This window comes from Schistocerca cancellata, chromosome 11, assembly GCF_023864275.1.
Source record: "Schistocerca cancellata isolate TAMUIC-IGC-003103 chromosome 11, iqSchCanc2.1, whole genome shotgun sequence".
NCBI classification, from domain to species: domain Eukaryota; kingdom Metazoa; phylum Arthropoda; class Insecta; order Orthoptera; family Acrididae; genus Schistocerca; species Schistocerca cancellata.
Genome location: NC_064636.1, coordinates 82,082,730 through 82,109,740, shown reverse-complemented (window position 1 = coordinate 82,109,740; position 27,011 = coordinate 82,082,730). Strand labels below are relative to the sequence as shown.

General features: G+C 42.7%; 1 protein-coding gene across 1 annotated transcript in view; it reads right to left on the bottom strand.

Annotated features, from left to right (window-relative positions):
* Nucleotides 1-25,727, bottom strand: part of LOC126108233 (zinc finger protein 674-like) — a 73,403-nt gene extending 47,676 nt beyond the window's left edge. The window contains exons 1-2 of the mRNA XM_049913464.1: nucleotides 25,713-25,727; nucleotides 11,452-11,547 (exon numbers count right to left, since the gene is read on the bottom strand). Coding sequence (XP_049769421.1) covers nucleotides 11,452-11,547; nucleotides 25,713-25,727 — 111 coding nt within the window. The remainder of the gene's footprint in view (nucleotides 1-11,451; nucleotides 11,548-25,712) is intronic.
* Between the last annotated feature and the right edge of the window lie 1,284 nt (nucleotides 25,728-27,011).

Below are 27,011 nucleotides of genomic sequence, written 5' to 3'. Positions count from 1 at the left end.
TTAAGTTGTGCTCTGTGCAAAATTCTACCACACGGCTTCCTCTTTCATTTCTTAGCCCCAATCCATATTCACCTACTACGTTTCCTTCTCTCCCTTTTCCTACTACCGAATTCTAGTCACCCATGACTATTAATTTTCGTCACCCTTCACTACCTGAATAATTTCTTTTATTTCATCATACATTTCTTCAATTTCTTCATCATCTGCAGAGCTAGTTGGCATATATACAGTGTTATTACAAATGATTGAAGCGATTTCACAGCTCTACAATAACTTTATTATTTGAGATATTTTCACAATGCTTTGCACACACATACAAAAACTCAAAAAGTTTTTTTAGGCATTCACAAATGTTCGATATGTGCCCCCTTAGTGATTCGGCAGACATCAAGCTGATAATCAAGTTCCTCCCACACTCGGCGCAGCATGTCCCCATCAATGAGTTCGAAAGCATCGTTGATGCGAGCTCGCAGTTCTGGCACATTTCTTGGTAGAGGAGGTTTAAACACTGAATCTTTCACATAACCCCACAGAAAGAAATCGCACGGGGTTAAGTGGGGAGAGCGTGGAGGCCATGACATTAATTGTTGATCATGATCTCCACCGATCCAACGGTTTTCCAATCTCCTGTTTAAGAAATGCCGAACATCATGATGGAAGCGCGGTGGAGCACCATCCTGTTGAAAGATGAAGTCGGCACTGTCGGTCTCCAGTTGTGGCATGAGCCAATTTTCCAGCATGTCCAGATACACGTGTCCTGTAACGTCTTTTTTGCAGAAGAAAAAGGGGCCGTAAGCTTTAAACCGTGAGATTGCACAAAACACGTTAACTTTTGGTGAATTGCAAATTTGCTGCACGAATGCGTGAGATTCTCTACCGCCCAGATTCGCACATTGTGTCTGTTCACTTCACCATTAAGAAAAAATGTTGCTTCATCACTGAAAACAAGTTTCGCACTGAATGCATCCTCTTCCACGAGCTGTTGCAACCGTGCCGAAAATTCAAAGCGTTTGACTTTGGCATCGGGTGTCAGGGCTTGTAGCAATTGTAAATGGTAAGGCTTCTGCTTTAGCCTTTTCCGTAAGATTTTCCAAACCGTCGGCTGTGGTACGTTTAGCTCCCTGCTCTCTTTATTTGCCGACTTCCGCGGGCTACGCGTGTAACTTGCCCGCACGCGTTCAACCGTTTCTTCGCTCACTGCAGGCAGACCCGTTGATTTCCCCTTACAGAGGCATCCAGAAGCTTTAAATTGCGCATACCATCACCGAATGGAGTTAGCAGTTGGTGGATCTTTGTTGAACTGCACTGTTATGACTGACTGATGTGAGTGCATTTCAAGCACGACATACGGTTTCTCGGCTCCTGTCGCCATTTTGTCTCACAGCGCTCTCGAGCACTCTGACGGCAGAAACCTGAAGTGCGGCTTCAGCCGAACAAAACTTTATGAGTTTTTCTACGTATCTGTAGTGTGTCGCGACCATATGTCAATGAATGGAGCTACAGTGAATTTATGAAATCGCTTCAGTCATTTGTAATAGCCCTGTACTTGTACTACTGTAGTAGGCGTGGGCTTCGCCAGCCCTATTATGAGGCAAAAAATATATTATCAAAGGGAGAGAAACCTGTGAAACGACACGTCATATACATGCTCTTATGTAAACACTGTTCACCCCTTTACATCGCCGTGACTACCACCTAGTCATCAGTCAAGATGAGTCGGCATAGGCAGAGCATGTATACTGGCAACACACAATATCCTGTTACAGACCACGTTCTACAACATGACAGTCATGACCTCGGTGCCTGTTTCACCACATGTACCCTCTGGATTCTTCCCCCAGACACTAGTTTCTCAGAACTCCACAGGTGAGAACTACTGCTATAACATGTTCTACATCTACATCTACATCCATACTCCGCAAGCCACCTGACGGTGAGTGGCAGAGGGTACCTTCAGTACCTCTATCGGTTCTCCCTTCTATTCCAGTCTCGTATTGTTCGTGGAAAGAAGGATTGTCGGTATGCCTCTGTGTGGGCTCTAATCTCTCTGATTTTATCCTCACGGTCTCTTCGCGAGATACACGTAGGAGGGAGCAATATACTGCTTGACTCTTCGGTGAAGGTATGTTCTCGAAACTTTGACAAAAGCCCGTACCGAGCTACTGAGCGTCTCTCCTGCAGAGTCTTCCACTGGAGTTTATCTATCATCTCCGTAACGCTTTCGCGATTACTAAATGATCCTGTAACGAAGCGCGCTGCTCTCCAGTGAGCAGTATTCGAGCAGTGGGCGAACAAGTGTACTGTAACCTACTTCCTTTGTTTTCGGATTGCATTTCCTTAGGATTCTTCCAATGAATCTCAGTCTGGCATCTGCTTTACCGACGATCAACATTATATGATCATTCCATTTTAAATCACTCCTAATGCATACTCCAAGATAATTTATGGTATTAACTGCTTCCAGTTGCTGACCTGCTATTTTGTAGCTAAATGATAAAGGATCTATCTTTCTGTATATTCGCAGCACATTACACTTGTCTACATTGAGATTCAACTGCCATTCCCTGCACCATGCGTCAATTCGCTGCAGATCCTCCTGCATTTCAGTACAACTTTCCATTGTTACAACCTCTCGATACACCACAGCATCATCTGCAAAAAGCCTCAGTGAACTTCCGATGTCATCCACCAGGTCATTTATGTATATTGTGAATAGCAACGGTCCTATGACTCTCCCCTGCGGCACACCTGAAATCACTCTTACTTCGGAAGACTTCTCTCCATTGAGAATAACATGCTGCGTCCTGTTATCTAGGAACTCCTCAATCCAATCACACAATTGGTCTTATAGTCCATATGCTCTTACTTTGTTCATTAAACGACTGTGGGGAACTGTATCGAACGCCTTGCGGAAGTCAAGAAACACGGCATCTACCTTGGTTCTCACCACCCACCTGGCCTTAATTTACGTTAATTCCTTCCCTCTCGGCATTTCATTAGAGTAACTACTTCTTTCTTCACTCCATTTTAGTTTTCAACATTTTTCATTTTCTAACTTGTCTATTTTTCACTGTCCCCCTTCCTTACACTGTTACATAAACTGCACTTAGCTTTTCACTCTTATTAACTCATGAACAATGTTCTAGTTGTAATCTCTGTCTTGCACATTACCTTGTCTTCCACCCTTAACCTCTCATGTTTTCAAATCTCATCTGGCGCAGTCCCCAACAATCAGTCTTCCCTTGTCATCTCAACCAAGTAAGTGTCCGCTGACCTGGGGTTCTGGGGGACTTTTCTGAACTATACCCCCTTTCCTAAACCTCTCAAGTCCTTTTCCTTCATCCCTCTTCCTTCCACTTCAACTCTTCAGCTGCAAGAAGGAGCCACTGGCTCCAAAGGCTTCCATAAATTAAACCTTTTCTGTGTGTATGTTCTCCTGCCACCACTTGGTGAGTAGATTTTTTATCTATCCAATTACATTACACATGATTGCTCTGAAATTCGATTCAGCTGCATCTTTCACATATCGGACAGAAATGCAGGCTCACTGGCAAACCCCAAATTTTTTAACTACTCATAGCTCTCAGCTATGTAAAACTGTTTAATACACATAATGAGAGTCTTTGACTGTAAATTATTCGTTTATAAAATCTACTCTTGCAATTTAGGCCATGTGTATTGCGAAATTGTGCTTCAGTGTATGTCAAAACCTTAAACAATATCTGACACATATATGCCTGGCAGAGTGTTTATCACACCACTTCTCTACCATTTGACTCTCGAACAGTGGGTGGAAAAAACAATCACTTAAATCTTACTTTGCGAGCTCTGATTTCTCTTATTTTACTATGAAGATCATTCCTCCCCACATAGTTAGGTGCCAACAAAATGTTTTCACGCTCTGAAGAGAAAGTTGGGGATTGAAATTTCATGAGAAGGTCTTGCCACAGCAAAAAATGGGTTTGTTTTAATGACTGCCATCCCAATTCATGTATTACATCTGTGTGGTGTCACCGCCAGACACCACACTTGCTAGGTGGTAGCTTTAAATCGGCCGCGGACCATTAGTACATGTCGGACCTGCGTGTCGCCACTGTCAGTAATTGCAGACCGAGCACCACCACATGGCAGGTCTGGTGAGACGTACTAGCACTCGCCCCAGTTGTACTACGACTTTGCTAGCCACTACACTGACGAAGCCTTTCTCTCATTTGCCGAGAGATAGTTAGAATAGCCTTCAGCTAAGTCCATGGCTACGACCTAGCAAGGCGCCATTAACCATTTCTAGAGAGAGTCTCACTTGTATCATCAAGAATGCTGTATACAAATAATGGATTAAAGTTAAGTATTCCAGGAGCTACGTACTTTTCTTTATAGCATTCATTACATATCCTGTTCCAGACCTCATGCCAGTCTGCGTTAGATTATAGCGTGCATTTCGGCCTCCTCTAACAACAAGGTGTTGGCACATCTGCCAACACATCAATCTGGGAACTCTCTCCCTTATTTCTCAATAATTCAAAATGAGCTGCCCTTCTTTGAACTTTTTCTGTCCTCTGTCAATCCTATCTGATGTGGATTCCACACCACTCAGCAATACTCCAGAAGAGGGTGGACAAGCAGAGTGTAAGCAGTCTCTTTAATAAACCTGTTTTATTTTCTATGTGTTCTGCCAATAAATCACTTCCCCGTGGCATTATCTAAGAGATCGTTCCAATTTAAGTTATTCATAACTGGAATATCTAGGTATTTAATTGAAATTCCAGTCTTTACATTTGTGTGATTTACTGTGTAACTGAAATTTAGTGGATTTCTGTTATTACTTTTCATGATTCAGAGTCAACTGCCACTTTTTACTCCATACTGATATCTTATGTACATCATTTTGAAATTTGTTTTGATCATCAGATGACTTTACATGATGGTAAATGACCTCTGAACAAGCCCTAATTACTCTCATGTTACTTTCATGGCCCTTATGAGAAATTTACATCAGCAGCAGTAAACTGATTCTGCAGTTGTCAGCCACAAATGACATGTCCCAAAATTTCTTAGTAGTGTTTCATAAAAAGAAAGTCATGACTCCTCCAGGAACTTCCATTTCAGTTCACAGAGATTTCTGCAACACTTGTGACTTAATCAAGTTACCAGTAACATATCTAACATATCTAGCAGCACTCCTCTGAACTGCAACAATGTTTATCTTCAATCCAATCAGGTGAGAATCCCAATCACTTGAGCAGCATGCAAGAATGGGTCACATTAGTGTTTTATAAGCTGTCTCCTTTACAGACAACCAGAATTTTCCTAGGAAAGTTGACCATTCACCTTCACTACTACCCACACTGCATGCTCATTCCATCTCAAGTAACTACTTTTTTATTTTATTTTATTTATTTTTTTATGGCTATATATCTAATCAGCATGAACTGTGTCAAGCAACACATCACTGATACTGTATCTGAATGCTGTAGGATTGTTTTCCTATCCATCTGCATTAACTTATATTTTCCCACATTTAGAGCAAGCTGGTATCCATCATATCAAATAGAAATTCTGCCCAAGTCAATCTGTACCTTCCAACAGTTGCACAAAGATGACACTCCAACACCATCAGCAAACATTCACTTACCATAATTTACCCTATCCATCAGATCATTTATGTATGTAGAGAATAAGAGAAGTCTTAACACACTTCTAAGGGGCACTCCTGGGAATATGCTTGTTTATGATGAATACTCACCATCCAGACAACATACTGTGTTCTTTTGCGTAAGAAACCTTCAACCAATTACATATTTTAGAACCTATTCTGTATGCTTGGACCTTCATTAACAGCCATGATTACTTTTGACTACAAGCTTTCCCAGTGGATGTGTTGTAAATAGTCTTCACGGGTATGCTGCTGGATCACGTTGTCCAAATTCCACAATATTTCCTCGGAGCAACTGTCCGACATCTTCAGGTGGTTCAACCTTGCTGGTGGCTAGGTATGACTACCTACCCACCAGCAAGGTTGAACCACCTGAAGATGTCGGACAGTTGCTCCGAGGAAATATTGTGGAATTTGCGCAACGTGATCCAGCAACAAACCCTTGAAGACTATTTAGTCTACAATATCTGACATGTATGTATGTGATCACCACATCCATATGTTTGGTATTTAATGTTAGCATTATATTTATCTTTTACAAAAATCAAATCACACTTCTGCTCATGATAACAACAGTGACATCACATATCTAATATACAGATGTGCTGGTCCCCCATATATATGTGTCAGATATTGTTTAAGGTTTTGACATACACTGAAGCACAATTTCGCAATACACATGGCCAAAATTGCAAGAGTCGATTTTATAAACGAATAATTTACAATCAAAGACTCTCATTATGTGTATTAAACAGTTTTACATAGCTGAGAGCTATGAGTAGTTAAAAAATTTGGGGTTTGCCAGTGAGCCTGCATTTCTGTCCGATATGTGAAAGATGCAGCTGAATTGAATGGATAGCGTCTTGGAAAGACATTATAAAATGAACATCAACAAAAGTCAAACAAGGGTAATGGAATGTAGTCAAATTAAATTACATGATATTGAGGGAATTAGATTACGAAATACGACACTAAAAGTAATAGACAAGTTTTGATATTTGGGCAGCAAAATAATTGACAATGGTCAAAGCAGAGATGGATTGGCAACAGCAAGGAAAGCATTTCTCAAATAAGAGAAATTTGTTATCAAAGAATAAAAATTTAAATGTTGAAGTCTTATTGAACAACAAAGGAAAAGATAGATTGCTAGTTATCATAAAGATAACATGCTAAGTTGCAGACAGACACAATTAAAAAGACACTTACACATAAGCTTTTGGCCACAGCCTTTGTCAGAAAAGGAAAAACACACACCATCCATTCACACATGCAAACACACCTGGCGCACAGATGATCGCCTGCTTGTCTCCAACTTAACATGTTACCTTTATGCTCAGTAGCAATCTATCTTTCCTGCATTGTTGATATTCCTACCTGGAGTTTCCATTATTTAAGTCTTCTTGAAGGTACCTGTCAGGAGAGCAGACATTTATGGAACTGAAACATGGTAATAAGCAGTTCAGACAAGAAAAGAATAGAAGCTTTTGAAACATGATGTCACAGAAAAATATTGAAGACTAGATGGGTATATCACGTAACTAATGAGGAGAATTGGGGAAAAAGTAATTTGTGCCACAATACGACTAGAAGAACACATGGGTTGGTAGGACACATTCTGAGACATCAAGGGATCACAAATTTAGTAGTGGAGGGAAGAGCATGGAGGTTAAAAATTGCAGAGGGAGACCAAGGGGTGAACAAAGTAAGCACATTCAGAAGGGTGTAGGTTGCAGTAGGTACTGGGAGATGAGGAGACTTAAACTTAATATTGTGGCATGGAGATTACAGCAGCCCATTTATGAACAGATCATTTTTATCGGGAGAAAATCCTATATTCTAAGTTATTCACGCCAGGAGTCGTATAAGTTGAGGAATGTACGCGAGCAAAGTGAATACTGTTACTTGTATAAGTTTGTAATTTAATTGCTTAATATGTTTCTTGGTTACTTGGAGAGAAATCTCATGGGGGAGATGAGAATCACAACCTGGTTAGCTGCAGAAGTGATGGTCACTGGTGGACTATGGAAAGCTGTCAACACCATGCCTAACAGAAATGCAGCTGGACTGAGACGGTGTATATAAACACAGTTATCTGGCCACAAATTGCAATCAGATTGATAATGGTCGAAGCAGAGAGGATGTGTGATTGCCAACACCAAGAAAAGCATTTCTGAAATAAGAGAAATTTGTTAGCAAAGAATAAAAATTTAAATGTTGAAGTCTTATTAACCGTGTCACAAGGAAATACAATGTGGTAAGGGGGTCGACGCATTGGTCTTTTGATGTACTGAAACTGTGAGCTGATCAAGGCCTATGGTCTTTTGTCAAAGAAGATGGGGACAGTGCAAGAATCATTCATATATATCTATTTGCAATAAAATAAATCCCAAATTAGTGTGCGTCACTGCTGAGAGGAATATTAGTGTAGTTACTTACTCGGATGAGAACAGGAAAGAAAGACAACACGGGAAGCGGCTGGGTAATTTTTGTGTAGTAGACTAAAGTGGTGCCTTTGAGAAGAAGTAGAAATGTCTTCTGCATTATTATTTTATATGGCAGCCACTAGGCAAAGGCTTTAGGTTCATAATGAAATATATGTAAATTGCTCAGAACGCTATACAATGGGTGTAAGAAAAGGAAGTCACAAATTTGTTAGGCCTATCTGTGTTTAAAATTAAAAGCTGAGCATTTAAATGAGTAGCTAGCAACCGTATGTGCCTATAATTGAATTTTAAAATGAAGTGTACTGATACTTTTGTTTCTGGCTGACACAACCAGTTACTTGAAAGTAAGTGGAAAAGTATTTTATGTAATTGCAATATCGAGCCACTGTAGTAACAAAGCAGTCAAGAAAAGAGATTACTTTGTCCTTGAAGCTCTGATCTGAATAAAAAATGAAACAAAGCAAAGTTTGAATATCCATATTTGAGGTTTAAATGCAAAAATTCTATTATTAAAAGCCAGTTAGATTTTCTGGATAAAGATTATCATTGGTGAAAAAGCTCCTGATATTTGTCCGTTCTAGCAGAAAAATCAGAGTCATAATCAATAGATGAAAATAATAGTCCGTGCATAATATTCAGGCCAAATTAATTTTTTTTAATTTTATTACCAACAGAAAAGTAATGTCAGAGAGGTTCACTGATGCAAAACTGCATGAATAAGAGTGCAACAATTTAAAAATACTGTTATTGGCAGAGGCGTGATCAATGGAGCATAAAAAAATTACATATGCTCATGAAATAAATGTCCACCGATGGGTAATGGATGAACTATTCAGCAATACATAGTAAATGTTGACCAGTAATTAGCACTCCTGACATAGTTCTGTGATGTATACAAGAAATAATGCACTGGGAATGCTTCATTGGTGTATCAAGCAGTCACTTGCCGACTGAATACACGAAGCTTAGCCCCATAGGCATGTTGGGCTTAAGATGAACACAACTAAAAACATAAAAGTCAAAAGGAAAAAGAGCTGCATCAAACCGGTCTTTGGTTGAAAAATCCAGCAAACAACAACAACAAAAACAGCACCTGTCACATCAGGTATGCAGACGGTGACACTTCCTCAATGGAAGTGCTATTCTTTTCTTTTGAAATAAGCAATTTATTTCGGTTTTTAGCTATGTTAACGTAACTACTGATGTAGTGTTTGAATTTATTTCATGAGTGGCAATTTTTACAAACACCAAAAAAGGCATAGTTTACAAAACTCCATCAGAATGATGTGATCCTTGGAGCTTGCTGCATTATTACTATTGCAAGACACTATTGTGTTTCAGATAAACTTAAAGTTTTGCCGCACTTTCTCAAATAATTCACATCAGCCACTTCAAAATGTGACAAACTGCAAACACCAAGGATGTGAAAAGGACAGACTACTATCCACCACATAGAGGTGGTGTTGGGTCACACACAGGCATAATGAAAAATCAAACATTTAAGCTTTCGTCCAAAAGGCCTTCTTCAGAAATAGAAATCTCTCTCTCTCTCTCTCTCTCTCTCTCTCTCTCTCTCACACACACACACTCACACACACACACACACACACACACACACACACACACACACAGCTAACACATACATGGCCACTTTCTCCAGCAGCCAGGCGAGAGACAACGGACACGTGTGTGTGTTCCAAAGAAGGCCTTTCAGTCGAAAGCTTAAATGTTTGCCTTTTCATTGTGCCTATCTGCAACTCAGCACCTCCTCTATGTGGCAAGTACCAATCTAATTATTTCCTACTACTGTTGTTATTCCATTCAGAATTTTCCATTGTTTCAAATTGCAAAAAAAAATATTTCAAAATTCCAGAAAAAGCCTATACAGGGAAGTGGATCATACACTCCTGGAAATGGAAAAAAGAACACATTGACACCGGTGTGTCAGACCCACCATACTTGCTCCAGACACTGCGAGTGGGCTGTACAAGCAATGATCACACGCACGGCACAGCGGACACACCAGGAACCGCGGTGTTGGCCGTCGAATGGCGCTAGCTGCGCAGCATTTGTGCACCGCCGCCGTCAGTGTCAGCCAGTTTGCCGTGGCATACGGAGCTCCATCGCAGTCTTTAACACTGGTAGCATGCCGCGACAGCGTCGACGTTAACCGTATGTGCAGTTGACGGACTTTGAGCGAGGGCGTATAGTGGGCATGCGGGAGGCCGGGTGGACGTACCGCCGAATTGCTCAACACGTGGGGCGTGAGGTCTCCACAGTACATCGATGTTGTCGCCAGTGGTCGGCGGAAGGTGCACGTGCCCATCGACCTGGGACCGGACCGCAGCGACGCACGGATGCACGCCAAGACCGTAGGATCCTACGCAGTGCCGTAGGGGACCGCACCGCCACTTCCCAGCAAATTAGGGACACTGTTGCTCCTGGGGTATCGGCGACGACCATTCGCAACCGTCTCCATGAAGCTGGGCTACGGTCCCGCACACCGTTAGGCCGTCTTCCGCTCACGCCCCAACATCGTGCAGCCCGCCTCGAGTGGTGTCGCGACAGGCGTGAATGGAGGGACGAATGGAGATGTGTCGTCTTCAGCGATGAGAGTCGCTTCTGCCTTGGTGCCAATGATGGTCGTATGCGTGTTTGGCGCCGTGCAGGTGAGCGCCACAATCAGGACTGCATACGACCGAGGCACACAGGGCCAACACCCGGCATCATGGTGTGGGGAGCGATCTCCTACACTGGCCGTACACCACTGGTGATCGTCGAGGGGACACTGAATAGTGCACGGTACATCCAAACCGTCATCGAACCCATCGTTCTACCATTCCTAGACCCGCAAGGGAACTTGCTGTTCCAACAGGACAATGCACGTCCGCATGTATCCCGTGCCACCCAACGTGCTCTAGCAGGTGTAAGTCAACTACCCTGGCCAGCAAGATCTCTGGATCTGTCCCCCATTGAGCATGTTTGGGACTGGATGAAGCGTCGTCTCACGCGGTCTGCACGTCCAGCACGAACGCTGGTCCAACTGAGGCGCCAGGTGGAAATGGCATGGCAAGCCGTTCCACAGGACTACATCCAGCATCTCCACGATCGTCTCCATGGGAGAATAGCAGCCTGCATTGCTGCGAAAGGTGGATATACACTGTACTAGTGCCGACATTGTGCATGCTCTGTTGCCTGTGTCTATGTGCCTGTGGTTCTGTCAGTGTGATCATGTGATGTATCTGACCCCAGGAATGTGTGAATAAAGTTTCCCCTTCCTGGGACAATGAATTCACGGTGTTCTTATTTCAATTTCCAGGAGTGTACATACGAAAGAGTCCTGTTGATACTTACCCATGGAGAACTCATGTCAATACAACACTGCTCTTCTTCAACTTCTTCCTTGACTTCGGGACAATCTGCTGGCTCCATGTTGAGCTTTTCGGTTACCTGTAACAAAGAAACAACACCATTAAAACAAAAAAATTGGCAGTAGAGACAATGACACTGGGAGCTAATATTATTCCTAAGCGACACAGTGCAGTGATATACGTCATTATTTGAAGTAGCAATACATCTCACTTCCTTCTACTATACTGACAAAAGATGTCCATAGAGAAATTTGATTTTAGTTGGTGAGCGTGCATTTCTTTTTGAATTTATATGTAGATACAAAAGGAGAAATGTGAATACAGCACATCAACAAGATGCGACAAGTGTCTTTACTTGCACTGGAGAAGCCATTTACACTGCCTTTGCGACTTCGGGACGATGCGCACTCCAGATAAGACGAGTTTCAGATGACCATGATTTCATACCAGAACAAAAGAAGTTTGTTGTAAAAATCTGTTATTCACTTTCTCTCTCTCTCTCTCTATCTCTCTCTTCTCATTTTCTCACTGTCACTTGCAGAGTTGTCATGAGTTTCATTGAAATTGTAAAAAAGAGTTCTGTCTAACTGAGGCTATAAAATGTATTTACCTGGCATTGTCAGAGCCGAGTGATCTCTATATCAATGTAAAAATCTTCCAAAGTAGAAGTTTCATTGATAGCAGTGGATATGCTCTATCTGATGTACTTGATACCTCTGTGCCTTACTGATACAGTTATGGCTTTTATTTTAGTGTACTTAGCGCTGTGTCGGAGTGTGCGTTCTGTGAATTCACTGCCATGTTTTCAACAACCAGACAGCAATGTGCCACACAGAGGAGCTTTATCATTACATATCCGGTGACCCGAAGAGGTCAATATAACTTTGCTGAAACTACACTACTGGCCATTACAATTGTTACACCAAGAAGAAATGCAGATGATAAACGGTTATTCATTGGACAAATATATTATACTAGAACTGCCATGTGATCACATTTTCACATAATTTAGGTGCATAGATCCTGAGAAATCAGTACCCAGAACAACCACCTCTGGCCATAATAACGGCCTTGATACACCTGGGCAATGAGTCAGAGCTCGGATGGCGTGTACAGGTACAGCTGTCCATGCAGCTTCGACACGATACCACAGTTCATCAAGAGTAGTGACTGGCGTATTGTGACGAGCCACTTGCTCGACCACCATTGACCAGACATTTTCAACTGGTGACAGATCTGGAGAATGTGCTGGCCAGGGCAGCAGTCAAACATTTTCTGCATCCAGAAAGGTCCATACAGGACCTGCAACATGCCGTCGTGCATTATCCTGCTGAAATGTAGGATTTCACAGGTATCGAATGAAGGGTAGAGCCACGCCTCGTAACACATCTGAAATGTAACGTCCACTGTTCAAAGTGCCGTCTATGCGAACAAGAGGTGACCGAAACGTGTAATCAATGGCGCCCCATACCATCAGGCCAAGTCATACGCCAGTATGGCGATGACGAATACACGCTTCCAATGTGCGTTCACCGCGATGTCGCCAAACACGGATGCGACCATCACAATGCTGTAAACAGAACCTGGATTCATTCGTGGACCCAGGTTCGTTGTCGAGTACACCATTGCAGGCGCTTCTGTCTGTGACGCAGCGTCAAGGGTAACCGCAGCCACGGTCTCCGAGCTGATAGTCCATGCTGCTGCAAATATCATCGAACTGTTCGTGCAGATGGTTGTTGTCTTGCAAACATCCCTATCTGTTGACTCAGGGATCAAGACGTGGCTGCACGATCCGTTACAGCCATGTGGATAAGATGCCTGTCATCTCGACTGCTAGTGATACGACACCATTGGGATCCAGCACAGCGTTCCGTATTACCCTCCTGAAACCACCGATTCCATATTCTGCTAACAGTCATTGGATCTCGACCAACGCAAGCAGCAATGTCGCGATACGAGAAACCGCAATCACGATAGGCTACAATCTGACCTTTATCAAAGACAAAAACGTGATGGGACGCATTTCTCCACCTTACACGAGGCATCACAACAACGTTTCACCAGGCAATGCTGGTCAACTGCTGTTTGTGTATGAGAAATCAGTTGCAAACTTTCCTCATGTCGGCACATCATAGGTGTTGCCACAGGCATCAACCTTGTGTGAATGCTCTGAAAAGCTAATCATTTGCATATGACAGCACCTTCTTCCTGTGGGTTAAATTTTGCGTCTGTGACACGTCATATTCGTGGTGTAGCAATTTTAATGGCCAGTAGTGTAGTAATCAGGATATGTATTAGCTGCAATCTGGCCAGTAAAACTTCTAATTTGGATGCTTTTTTATGATGTTATAAAAGTTTAGGAGACCTGTTAAAATACAGAGGAATTACTGAAAATGTGGTTATATGAGTTTATAGCTAGTCAACAGAGAATACAAACTCCTTTATAGCCCTTGACCCACTGCAGTTGGAACAAAGTTTGAAAAATAATTGGTGGCAATGCAAAGCAGGATCATTGCATCAAGAATTGATGAAAAGGTGACCGTAACAAGATATTTGAGATAAATGACATTTCTACTAAAGTCACGGTGACAGATCTCTTCATTAGTACTAACTATACCCGGAACGAGATGGTACCAAACAGGCAGTGTGGCGGCTTTGTTTCACCAACAAAGTTCCTGGAATTTTCAGATTTTTCCTGGCTCAAATCAAAACTTTTATGATGTGTTGAATATGACAGCAAGTTTTACTTTATGAGGTTTTCATGGTTGCTAACAAAACATTTTGAGTTGCCACATCAAGTTTTAGTGACTATTCAATTATGATACATGGCTTTATCAACAATTCTGTAAATTACATGGTCTCGCCTCATCTATCACCATTCTAAGCCATGCTGTGTCATAACCTCAAGTATACAAGAAATCCTCACTGGAACATAGTTCAAACTGTTCTGCCTGGAATGTAACATGAACTGACTTTAACAGCAGTGGCACTTCATGGTTCAAACCGGACACTCTTCACTTGTAGCAAGACACTGTGAGAAAGTTAGCAAAGTGCAACTTAGCATTCTTATTTATAACTGGAAGAAAGGAGAACAATCTGAGAACTATTTTTTTGACTTTTGCAGACAAACTTGCAATTCTAGTTGAATCTCTACAAGACAACATAGTGCACATAAATACCTCGCAAGAGAGAGCTTCAAAAGCTGGCCTATGCATATCTTTTGAACAAACAGAGTATATAACAGATGCAAAGGATGCACCAAAATAAATGGAAACTGATTATACGAGAATAAACAAAGCTACAAAATTTCAATATCTGTGTGACAGAATTACAGAAATAAGCAAACTTAGCATGAGTAAGGAACATGGAAGTGGCTTTTCAATTAACAAAAACCTTTATAACAAGAAATGTTGTTATAACAATAAATCTTTATCCATAAATGGGAAACTCTTACATCACAAGTGTCCTTAGACTAGATTGTCTTCATCTTCAGAATGCCTTTCATTAAATAGAGCCAAACAATTAGGTGAAATAGAAAAGAGAGAAAGGAAAATAATCAGGAAAATCTTGGGACCAAAATATAACAGTGGGAAAGCAAGAAGTAATAAAGAAGTTTAATAAAGAATAAAATGAATACTAGACAGAGTGAGGAAGAGAATAGATATATTCTACGTACGCCTAAAATGGCTAGATGAAAAAAGAATAACAAAGAGAGTTTGTAACTTTTTTAACAGAAACCGAAAAAACATCAACATGCCCCAAGAATTCCAGGTACTGGGAGGAAGAGGATATCATAAGAAGCACCTGAGAAATTAATGGTAAGTGGGAGAGGGTGACATGGAGCAGTTTTTCACACTATAATCTCTCTTTATTATTCTAATAATTAACACACTTTGAAATATTAAGTATTTCAAAATTTGTGATTTATAAAGCTCAATAAAATTAAATTCCAATGTAAGGTTAATAACCCAGAACTTTCTGAGATATTACAAAACTCCTGAATACCTTGAGATTTCCCTGATTTTTCCAGGTAAAATGTAATTCCCTGAGAATTTCAGGTTTTCCAGAATTATTGCCACCCTGACCAATGACATGGATTGCAGAAGTTAAAGCAGACCTGAGGAAAATGTAAATAACACAGGAAGAAATAGGAGAGACAGAGAACTTCAGAGCAAAAGTATAAAGTTTCATGGGCTTCAAAAAGAAAAAATTAAGAGACAGATACAATATGGATAAAAGAAAGAAAAGAAGAGCACAAGAAAGAATGAAAAACTACTGGAAAGAAAGAAATGGAGAAACAAAGAAGACATAATATTATGAAAAGGAAAGTTGCTACTCACAATATAGCAGACATGCTGAGTTGCAACTTTCTTTTTCCAAAAAAGACATAAGTTATTTCACATGATCCTCAATAGGCCAAACCGATTAAAAAAAAAAAAAACCTTAATGATAAAGGCTGATCTCAAACATGCATGTTCAGATATGGATCTGTACTCTTCTTCTTCTTCTTCTTTTTTTTCCCCCAAACCTTAAAGAAATCACCACTGCCTTTGTGTAAATGATTAATTCACAGCTGTGTAACAGATTATCATGCACACTGCACTCACAACAAGGAAATGGTCCGGGAGCTTATGCAAAGATCTCTCACAAGGCACAAAGAAAATTTGGTCATAAGTAAAGAATTGAGGGTAGGAAAGCAAAAGTAGATTTGCTTAACTCTGTTTTCAAATGCCCTTACAAAGGAAAGTGCAGGAGAATAGTTCTAATTAATTCTCACAGCACTGCAAAGAAGAGTAAAATAGACATTAGCGCAGTTGGGAAACTGCTGAAACTGATAAAATGGAACAGAGCTCCAGGTCATCATGGAATCCCAGTCAGGTTCCATAAAGGATTTGTGGCTGGGTTGGACCACATTTTAACAACAACATTCCGTAAATGCCTTGAATGAAAAACTTGACCCTCTAGTTGGAAGAAAGCATACCTCACACCCATCTATATCAAGTGTTGCAGAACTTAACCACAAAGTTACTGTGCTATGCTCTTGACCTCCATCTGTTGCAAAATCCTCCTCCACGTTAACCAGAATGCATTCCAAAAACATTAATAATGTGGAACGTATCTCTCATTTTATCACCTGACATCCTGAAAGGTATGGTCAAAGGCAATCTTGTGGATGTTGTATTCTTGACTTTCAAAAACCAACTGATTCAATACCATACTATAGTTATTATTGAAAGTACCAGTGTATGCTGATGTTATCTTTGATCGAGAGTCATAACTAGAAGTAGAAGTGATTTCAAGAGCAGCCCAGGGAAGTTTTTTGGGACCCTTGCCGTTCATGTAGTATATAGATAATATTAACAGTAACCTCAGATTTTTGCAGATGGTGCAGCTATGTATACTGAGGTACTGACTGAAAAAAGCTGCACAAATATTTAGTTACATCTTGAAAGATTTAAAAATGGTGCCAAGATTGGCAACTTGCCTTGATGAACAGAAATATAAAAGTGTGAACTTCACAAAAAGAAAAATGTTGTTTTCTATGACTGCAATACTAAAGAGTCACCACTGGAAGTGGTCAACTCATACAAATACAAGGGTCACTCCAAAAGAAATGCACACTATTTTTGTAAAAATACAGTTTTCATTCTGCATGTGTGAAAGTTTTACAGTGTGTAGATACTTCCTTCCCACTTGTTTTCAAACTTAGTTCAACCTGTTCCCGTGAGTGGCACCGTCACAGCATGTCTTCAAGATGGCTGCTACACTTGACGTTCGTCAGAAGCAACGTGCTGTCATAAAATTCCTGTGCTGTGAAAACGAGACAGTGGGGAACATCCACAAATGGTTAAAAAAGATGTATGGAGATGCTACTGTCGATCGCAGTACAGTTAGTTGGTGGGCAAGCAGGTTGCGTGATGAAAGCGGGCACGGCAATATTGAGGATTGTCCTCGCAGTGGCAGGCCTCGTACTGCACACACTCCAGAGAATGTGCAGAGAGTTGATGAAATGGTGACTGCTGACAGACGCATCACAGTCAACGAATTGTCACGCTACGTTGGGATAGGGGAAGGAAGTTTTTGCAGAATACTGAAAGTGTTGACATTAAAAAGGTTTGTATCAGGTGGGTTCCCAGCACGTTGACAGTGGCTCACAAAGAAACAAGAAAAACAGTATGCCGCGAGCTTTTGGAATGGTGGAGATGGATTTCTTGGAAGAATTGTGACAGGTGATGAAACATGGCTCCATCATTTTTCACCAGAGATGAAGAGGCAATCAATGGAATGGCATCATGCAAATTCACCCAAGAAAAAAAAATTCAAAACCACACCTTCTGCTGGAAAAGTTATGGTTACTTTTTCAATTCCGAAGGACTTTTGCTTGTGGACATCATGTCAAGTGGAACCACCATAAATTATGATGCATATGTGACGACACTGAAGAAACTTCGAGCTTGACTGAGTCATGTTCGACCACATCGGCAAAAGCAGGATGTTTTGCTGTTGCACGACAATACACGGCCACATGCCCGTCAAAAAACCATGGAAGTGACCACAAAACTCGGATGGACAACACTGAAACACCCGCCTTACAGTCCTGACCTGGCTCCACGTGACTATCATCTCTTTGGGAAACTGAAAGACTCCCTTCGTGGAACAAGGTTTGAAGATGATGACTCCCTCGTGCACGCTGCCAAACAGTGGCTCCAACAGGTTGGTCCAGAATTTTACCATGCGGCTATAAAGGCGCTGGTTCCAAGATGGCGTAAGGCAGTTGAGAGGGATGGAAATTATGTGGAGAAATGAAAATACTGTTCCTAAAGGATGTATATACACACTGTAAAACTTTCAAACATGTAGAATAAAAGATGGATTTAAAAAAATAGTGTGCATTTCTTTTGGAGTGACCCTCAAACCTGGTCGGAACAATTTGCAGGGGTATGAAATGGAACCGTCACATCAACACAGTCACAAGTAAAAGTGATGGCAGACTTCATATCTCTGGTGTCCCAGTCCAGTGGGTCTGAAGACCTGCTGGACAGTATGGACATCAAGAACAGATGCCAGGCAGCATTACCACAATAGAGGCGCTGTGGGCACCAATGTAAGTGCTGCCACAAACCACGCCTGTCCAGCTGGCCTATCAGGGCTGCGCTTTAAGGGCGGCAGCCAGGCCTCTTCAATCCGGGAGTTGTGATTTCTCTCTAGTACTGTACAGGTCTCGCTACACATCATTATATGAATGTGTGGTGTCTGTTCTTTTGGGCATGTCCAAAAGAACAGACACCACACATTCATGTAATTGATTTGCCTTGATGGGTAATAAGCCCACAACCTTCAGTGTGGATGCACGCCAACATTTGACCTCTACCAGGAATCTAAATTTAGCAAGCACGATAGGGACTGCGGATAGGTGGTGGTGGATGGGAATGTGCGCATGCTGGCTAGCGTGCCGATGTAGTCTGGATGGTTAACACAACTTCCTAGTATGCAGGACATCTCGGGTTCGAAACCCGGTCTGACATACATTTTCACTTGTCACTGCAGATTCCGCTTAAAGCCCCGATGCAACCGATATTGTTAGTTCTTCCTCTTTCATCTCTATTCCTTTCTCCCTACCCCTCTCCACCTTCAATTTACATAATACAATGATAAACCAATACATTATGACCACTGCCTACCACAATATGGCAACAACAGCATGTAAGTGGAGCATACACGGATGGGGGACCACGCTAACGAAGATATGGGGTGCAACTGGTAAAATGCATTGAGATAAGCTACTTTGACAAAGGGCAAATTATTACTATACAGAGCCTGTGAACAAATATTGTAATTTTTCCTCCTGTCTATGTAATTATGCAGTTATGTAGTTCTCAATTTGTTCGAGCAATCACTCATTCATAATAGGAAACGCAGTCATAACTCAGTCACTCAAAATGATTCAGAAATTTTACTTATTAGAATGAAATCAGGCAATGATTCTTCTTCTCTGCAGGCTCGTGCTTTGCGGCAGTATGCTAATCTGTAGAAATAAAATGCCTCATATTTTTGGAAGCGTTGTATAATCAGTCGGGAAACCTCAGAGCAAGTGGATATTTGGCTCTGATGAAGTTTAACCTTCCGAAGAAGTAATGGAGCTCTTGGATTACTAAATGCAGGTTCGTATCCAGTCTTTTGGCAGTTCCCTTCTGATTAACAACTACGCAATATATCGATGAATATAATTAATTCTCAAATGTCAAATAATGTAAATTGTTACACACAATTTGTATGAAGGAGCAATATAGATATATATTTTCCTTTTAATCGTACAATTTCGTATCAGTTATCTTTTGTCATAAATCTCAATATTCAGATTACAATTCTTCAAACAATGCTCAGGCTAATCGGCACGAAGACAATCTCGGAAGTTTTTTTCTAACAACCACCACAGCGAGTACTACAAAGAATAATTATGAGCTCATGGCATAGCTATTGTACAAAACTACTTTGCGCATGGATTCTGCGAGTATGAAGATAGAAAATTCGTAAACGTCATTCAAGGGTAGAATTGCATCAGAATAATTCATCGAATATAAAGAGATATTACAATATCTCGAAACTGGTGAAGCTGGTCAAATGTTCACATGCTACTGTCTTGAACATCTACGGAAAGTGGCAGGGTTTTTGGGTTTGGGTTGTTTTGGGGAAGGAGACCAGACAGCAAGGTCATCAGTCTCATCGGATTAGGGAAGGATCGGGAAGGAAGTCGGCCGTGCCCTTTCAAAGGAACCATCCCGGCATTTGCCTGGAGCGATTTAGGGAAATCACGGAAAACCTAAATCAGGATGGCCGGACACGGGATTGAACCGTCCTCCTCCTGAATGCGAGTCCAGTGTCTAACCACTGCGAAAGTGGCAGGAGGACAATGAAACTACCACTAGGTGCTAAATGGTTGGACATCGATGGCTCTTCACAGAACGTGGGGTCTGGAGGCTTGTCAGCTCTTTGAAGAACGACAGATCTGTCGCATCTCTGCCAAAAGATCACAATGCTCACGCATGCACAAGTGTTTCAGAGCACACCGTTCACCGTACATTGTTGAATATGGAGCTCCTCGGCACACCAGCCCTTCGTCTTCACAAGTTGACCCAACGACATCGCAGTTACGATTGTAGTGGGGACAGGACCATTGGGATTCAACCATAGATCAATGGGCACGTTTCAGCTCTTCAGCTGAATCACATTTTTGGTATGCTAGGTCGACGGTCGTCTCCATAAACGCCATCACTGGGGAGAACGGCAGCTCAAAATGTGCAATGCAACACAGATCTAGGCTGGTAGGAGCAGTATTACGCTACAGGTGACATTCTCCCACACTTGCACGGGATCTGTGGTAGTAATTGAGACATGCTGACAGCTGTGAACCACCTGCGTCCCTTCATACTTGATGTCTTCCCTGGCACCGATGTCATCTTTCAGCAGTACAGTCTGTGCCCCGGAGCCAGAACCATGCTACAGTGTGAGATTTTCACTCTGCAGCGGAGTGTGCGTTGATATGAAACTTCCTGGCAGATTAAAACTGTGTGCCCGACCGAGACTCGAACTCGGGACCTTTGCCTTTCGCGGGCAAGTGCTCTACCATCTGAGCTACCGAAGCACGACTCACACCCGGTACTCACAGCTTTACTTCTGCCAGTATCTCGTCTCCTACCTTCCAAACTTTACAGAAGCTCTCCTGCGAACCTTGCAGAACCAGCACTCCTGAAAGAAAGGATGCTGTGGAGACATGGCTTAGCCACAGCCTGGGGAAGGTAGAAGACGAGATACTGGCAGAAGTAAAGCTGTGAGTACCGGGCGTGAGTTGTGCTTCGGTAGCTCAGATGGTAGAACACTTGCCCGCGAAAGGCAAAGGTCCCGAGTTCGAGTCTCGGTCCGGCACACAGTTTTAATCTGCCAGGAAGTTTCATGCTACAGTGGTTTGAGGAGCATTATAGCGAACTCACATTGCTGTCTCGGCAACCAGATTCACTTGATGTAAATCCTATGAAACCCATCTGTGTCGCTACAGGGTGCCGTTACCGCTTATGCAAATCAGTAAATCAGTGGTCCCTTATTTAAGTGAATCACATGACCTGTGCTTAGACATCTAATGCCACATACCTTCACAAACGTACCGTCAAGCATCCCTAATATGCAGGCTCAGTGATGCATTTCATTCCAAAGATGGACAAACAAGCTATTAAGCTCTGGCTCATCAATGAACATATCATTGGCTTGGTTCCGAATTCGCTACATCTTATTATACTATCTCGGTTTGACCTTTGCACTTGTTATTCTGCCATCTCATCTCCACTGCTGGGCATTCTCTTGTCACCCACCTGTCATTCTCTGGTGACTCGTTGTCAACGCTCTTGGCCATTCTGCCAGCCACCACAGTTTTCCAGAGTCATTTCCGGACTTGTTCGATTCCGGACACTATAAAATCATTTATAGGACAGGAGGAAACTGAGGTCACCCTAAAAAGGAGATCGCTAACAAAACACTTGGGCAACCAATCAAAAAATATTGCTCAAGTATGTGGAATACATACCAAACAGGACTAGTGGGAATATTCAGTGTATACAGAGAAGGGCAACCTGAATGATTACATTTTCTTTTGACACTTGGTAGAGTGTCACAGAGATTCTGAAAAGATTGAAAGGGCAGATACTCAAAAATATAAAAGACCACCTACAACGTTTCAAAATATGCTTAAACAATGAATCTAGGAATATACTACAAGCCCCAGTTTATCATTACCATTCAGGCTGCAAAGATAATACAGGGCTATTACAAATGATTGAAGAGATTTCATAAATTCACTGTAGCTCCATTCATTGACATATGGTCACGACACACTACAGATACGTAGAAAAGCTCATAAAGTTTTGTTCGGCTGATGCCGCACTTCAGGTTTCTGTCGTCAGAGCGCTTGAGAGCGCAGTGAGACAAAATGGTGACAGGAGCCGAGAAAGGGTATGTCGTGCTTGAAATGCACTCACATCAGTCAGTCATAACAGTGCAACGACACTTCAGGACGAAGTTCAACAAAGACCCACCAACTGCTAACTCCATTCGGCGATGGTATGTGCAGTTTAAAGCTTCTGGATGCCTCTGTAAGGGAAAATCAACGGGTCAGCCTGCAGTGAGCGAAGAAACGCTTGAACGCGTGCGGGCAAATTTCACGCGTAGCCCACGGAAAATTGGCTAATGCCACAACTGGAGACCGACAGCGCCGACTTCATCTTTCAACAGGATGGTGCTCCACCGCACTTCCATCACGATGTTCGGCATTTCTTAAACAGGAGATTGGAAAACCGATGGATCGGTCGTGGTGGAGATCACGATCAGCAATTCATGTCACGGCCTCCACGCTCTGCCGACTTAACCCCGTGCGATTTCTTTCTGTGGGGTTATGTGAAAGATTCAGTGTTTAAACCTCCTCTACCAAGAAACGTGCCAGAACTGCGAGCTCGCATCAACGATGCTTTCGAACTCATTGATGGGGACATGCTGCGCCGAGTGTGGGAGGAACTCGATTATCAGCTTGATGTCTGCCGAATCACTAAAGGGGCACATATCGAACATTTGTCAATGCCTAAAAAAACTTTTTGAGTTTTTGTATGTGTGTACAAAGCATTGTGAAAATATCTCAAATAATAAAGTTATTGTAGAGCTGTGAAATCGCTTCAATCATTTGTAATAACCCTGTATTAAGACTAACTGGAACCCACCCAGATAGCTGAGCTCATTAAAGTGACTCTTTCCAGAGAAAAGGTAGGGGTACAGGACCCAGCCTGAATCTGCCTCGTGGATTGTGTATTTAAACCGGGGACCTAGAAATGATGGAGAGGCTTTGACCCACCGTAGCCCTCAGTGGTTCACAACTGCACGACAGGCCACAGCAGTCCACCTACACCACCGCCGCCCCACACCGAACCCAGGGTTATTGTGTGGTTCGGCCCCCGGTGGATCCTCATGGGAACGTCTCACACCAGACGAGTGTAAGCCCAAATGTTTGCGTGGTAGAGTAATGGTGGTGTACGCGTACGTGGAGACAGTGTTTGTGCAGCGATTGTCGACATTGTGTAACTGAGCCAGAATAAGGGGAAAAAGCCCGCATTTGCCGAGGCAGATGGAAAACTGCCTTAAAAACCATCCACAGGCTGGCCGGCACACCGGACCTCGACACTAATCCGCCGTGCAGATTTGGGTCGGTGAGCAGCACGCTTTCCCGCTCGGGAAGCAGCGCGTTAGACCGTGAGGCTAGCCAAGCGGGCATGCCTTGCCGATTACTTATCGCACACTTTAACTTGGCCCCTGCATGTAGGATACTGGGAGCGGAAGCTTGCAATCAGCTTGTAGCAAATCGGCTGCCGAGACAACCCCCAACTCCTTTTCCCAGAGCAGCCAGTGTATAGCTTATAGTGCATAAAGGAAACGAACTTGTGGCGGATTAATGTGTCACGGAAATGACAGGAAAATTTATGGTGACTCACTAGGAGGACCAGATACAGCCTCTTCAGTCATTGTTGTAAATGGTATTAAGAATCACTATTCACAACAGTGCGTGCAGTTAAACACTATATTCACAATGGCTACTTATTGTCACGGCACAAAGTGTAGCTAAGGTTGGCAACGAAAGTAAACATTCCGGAGTGGCATAAAGTCAGCTGACTTCTGCCGATCGCAGGGGGCCAAATAGAGATGTGCAGTTGGTAACTACGGGGGCCGGTGTGCGGGATAGCCTGGATATGGTTTTCCACATCTGTGTGTTGACGGTTTTCCTCTATCTCTTTCATGAGTTTGATGTTCTGGTTCCGTGAATTCAGGTGTTGCAGGAAGTCTTGTAGGTGATGGCACCCGTGGGGCAAGAGTACGAATTTATTGTCCAGATATCAAAAAAAGCACGAGGACTTGAAGACAACCGACTTCTGGACTTCTTCTCCAAATGCCTCCATAAGCAGAATGACCACCACTGGTGACAGTGAGCAGCCCATCAGTAATCCCTCTGTCTGTAATAATTTCCGCCAAATAGAAAGTAGGTTGAGCCTGAAGATTGCAAGAAGTTGGCTTGCCAAAATATTGTGCCTGGCTGAATAACCAAAAATTATTCAACATTTCCCTACACCAGGAAAACCTAAAATCACATATAAAAAATGTATTTGCCACGCATAAATCGACTGGGTGATTCACAATGCCTATTACAAAGTTCTAGAGGGCACTCAGAACAGCAATATTTGGTAGAAAACCCATGTCTGGAAATTTGCCACTTGGAAGATAAATGACTTGGACACAACAGCCAAAGATATCCGGCACATGCATCAACCAATTTGTCCCAGTGTGAACTAGTATACAGGGTGTTACAAAAAGGTAGGGCCAAACTTTCAGGAAACATTCCTCACACACTAAGAAAGGAAATATGTTATGTGGACATGTGTCCGGAAACGCTTACTTTCCATGTTAGAGCTCATTTTATTACTTCTCTTCAAATCACATTAATCATGGAATGGAAACACACAGCAACAGAACGTACCAGCGTGACTTCAAACACTTTGTTACAGGAAATGTTCAAAATGTCCTCCGTTAGCGAGGATACGTGCATCCACCCTCCGTCGCACGGAATCCCTGATGCGCTGATGCAGCCCTGGAGAATGGCGTATTGTATCACAGCCGTCCACAATACGAACACGAAGAGTCTCTACATTTGGTACCGGGGTTGCATAGACAAGAGCTTTCAAATGCCCCCATAAATGAAAGTCAAGAGGGTTGAGGTCAGGAGAGCGTAGAGGCCACGGAACTGGTCTGCCTCTACCAATCCATCGGTCACCGAATCTGTTGTTGAGAAGCGTATGAACACTTCGACTGAAATGTGCAGGAGCTCCATCGCACATGAACCACATGTTGTGTCGTACTTGTAAAGGCACATGTTCTAGCAGCACAGGTAGAGTATCCCGTATGAAATCATGATAACGTGCTCCATTGAGCGTAGGTGGACGGAACTAAAATGAGCTCTAACATGGAAATTAAGCGTTTCCGGACACATGTCCACATAACATGTTTTCTTTATTTGTGTGTGAGGAATGTTTCCTGAAAGTTTGGCCGTACCTTTTTGTAACACCCTGTATTTACTCAAAGATGCAGTTTCTTTGCGCAAATGTACCTACTAACAATGTTCACATGCACACAGTATAAAAGTTCTCGAGTTTCCTGAATTACCTTTGCTGCAGCCATTATGCAGGCAGACACATCCTGTGGTTCCACAGGAGACTCGTAAACAATACTCTTCATGTAGCTCCACACAGGGGAGGGGGACAGAGGTGTTAAATTGGGAGATTGTGAACGCCAATGAATCAGTCCACTGTGACCTATCCACCTCTCCCTGAATGTTTCGCGAAGCTGCTGCTGGACACTGCGTGAAATGGGCTGGCGCGCCATTGCTCTGGAACCACATCATCTGACAAATACGCAGTGGCACACCTCCAAATGCTGCACCTGTATGTCTCGCAAGAAGGCTACTTATCTGTGACCTGTTACACAGTATGGTAGAGTACACGGGCCAGTTGGATGACCGTGCATAATACCAGCCCACACATTAGTACATTAGCACGGCTGTGTGCGCCGCCATTTTGTTGCGCGAGGCGGGTGACCTCGAACGGGACTTAGCCGCTGCATGAGGCGCCTGGCAGGAACACGCTCTGTTAAAACTAGAGCACGATCCGCTGCTAAAAAGAACTTCCAGTGACGCCATTGCTCCGCTCGCAGTGCTTACTTTCGCTGCCACGCCCTGATAAGCTTATCTCTATGACGTAGGACCGCCATATCTCACTCGTGAGGCAACAGCGTGCTCATTCGACTCGAGGCAGCTGCACTTTACACACAGCCGTGCCATACAGGAGGAGGAGATATTTAAGGAAGATGAAGATGCCTGTCTACAAGAGTGTGGACAGTTTCAGTTTTACTCCGAACGAAACAGCACAGTAAGAATTACTACAAGGACCAATAAGTTTTGTAGGATGCAAGATTAATTTTTCTTGTACTACAAACGAGGTTGTGAGTATTAATTCGTGGTTAACGATTGCTATAGTACGAGGAGGTGATTCACCACTTGGAGGACTTGAGAGCTACAACGAGAGAGATTTGATTTCTTATCGTACATTTGCAATTGGTGTAATACCAAACAGGAATTGTAGGAAATCCACTGGGATGTGTGGTACGAAGATTTTCCTCATCCCAAATGAGACTGTTACGACGGTTGAGCAGATCTTCTTTTGCAAAAAGAATGATCTGAGGAAAGTCTGGAATGTCGACACAGCAGTGTAGGAACTGTGTGCAGTAATCAGCACGTGGCTCAAAATCAGATTGACTCGAGGACTGCAACCTCTGGAGGTGGTACAGGGAAAGTTACTGTTTGTGGGGAAATCACCAGATGACGCTCTGGGATACATCCACGTAGCCTGCGATGATTTGAGTACTCGTCGACTAGTCGGAGGACATCCTCTTCCAGGTCAACAGTGC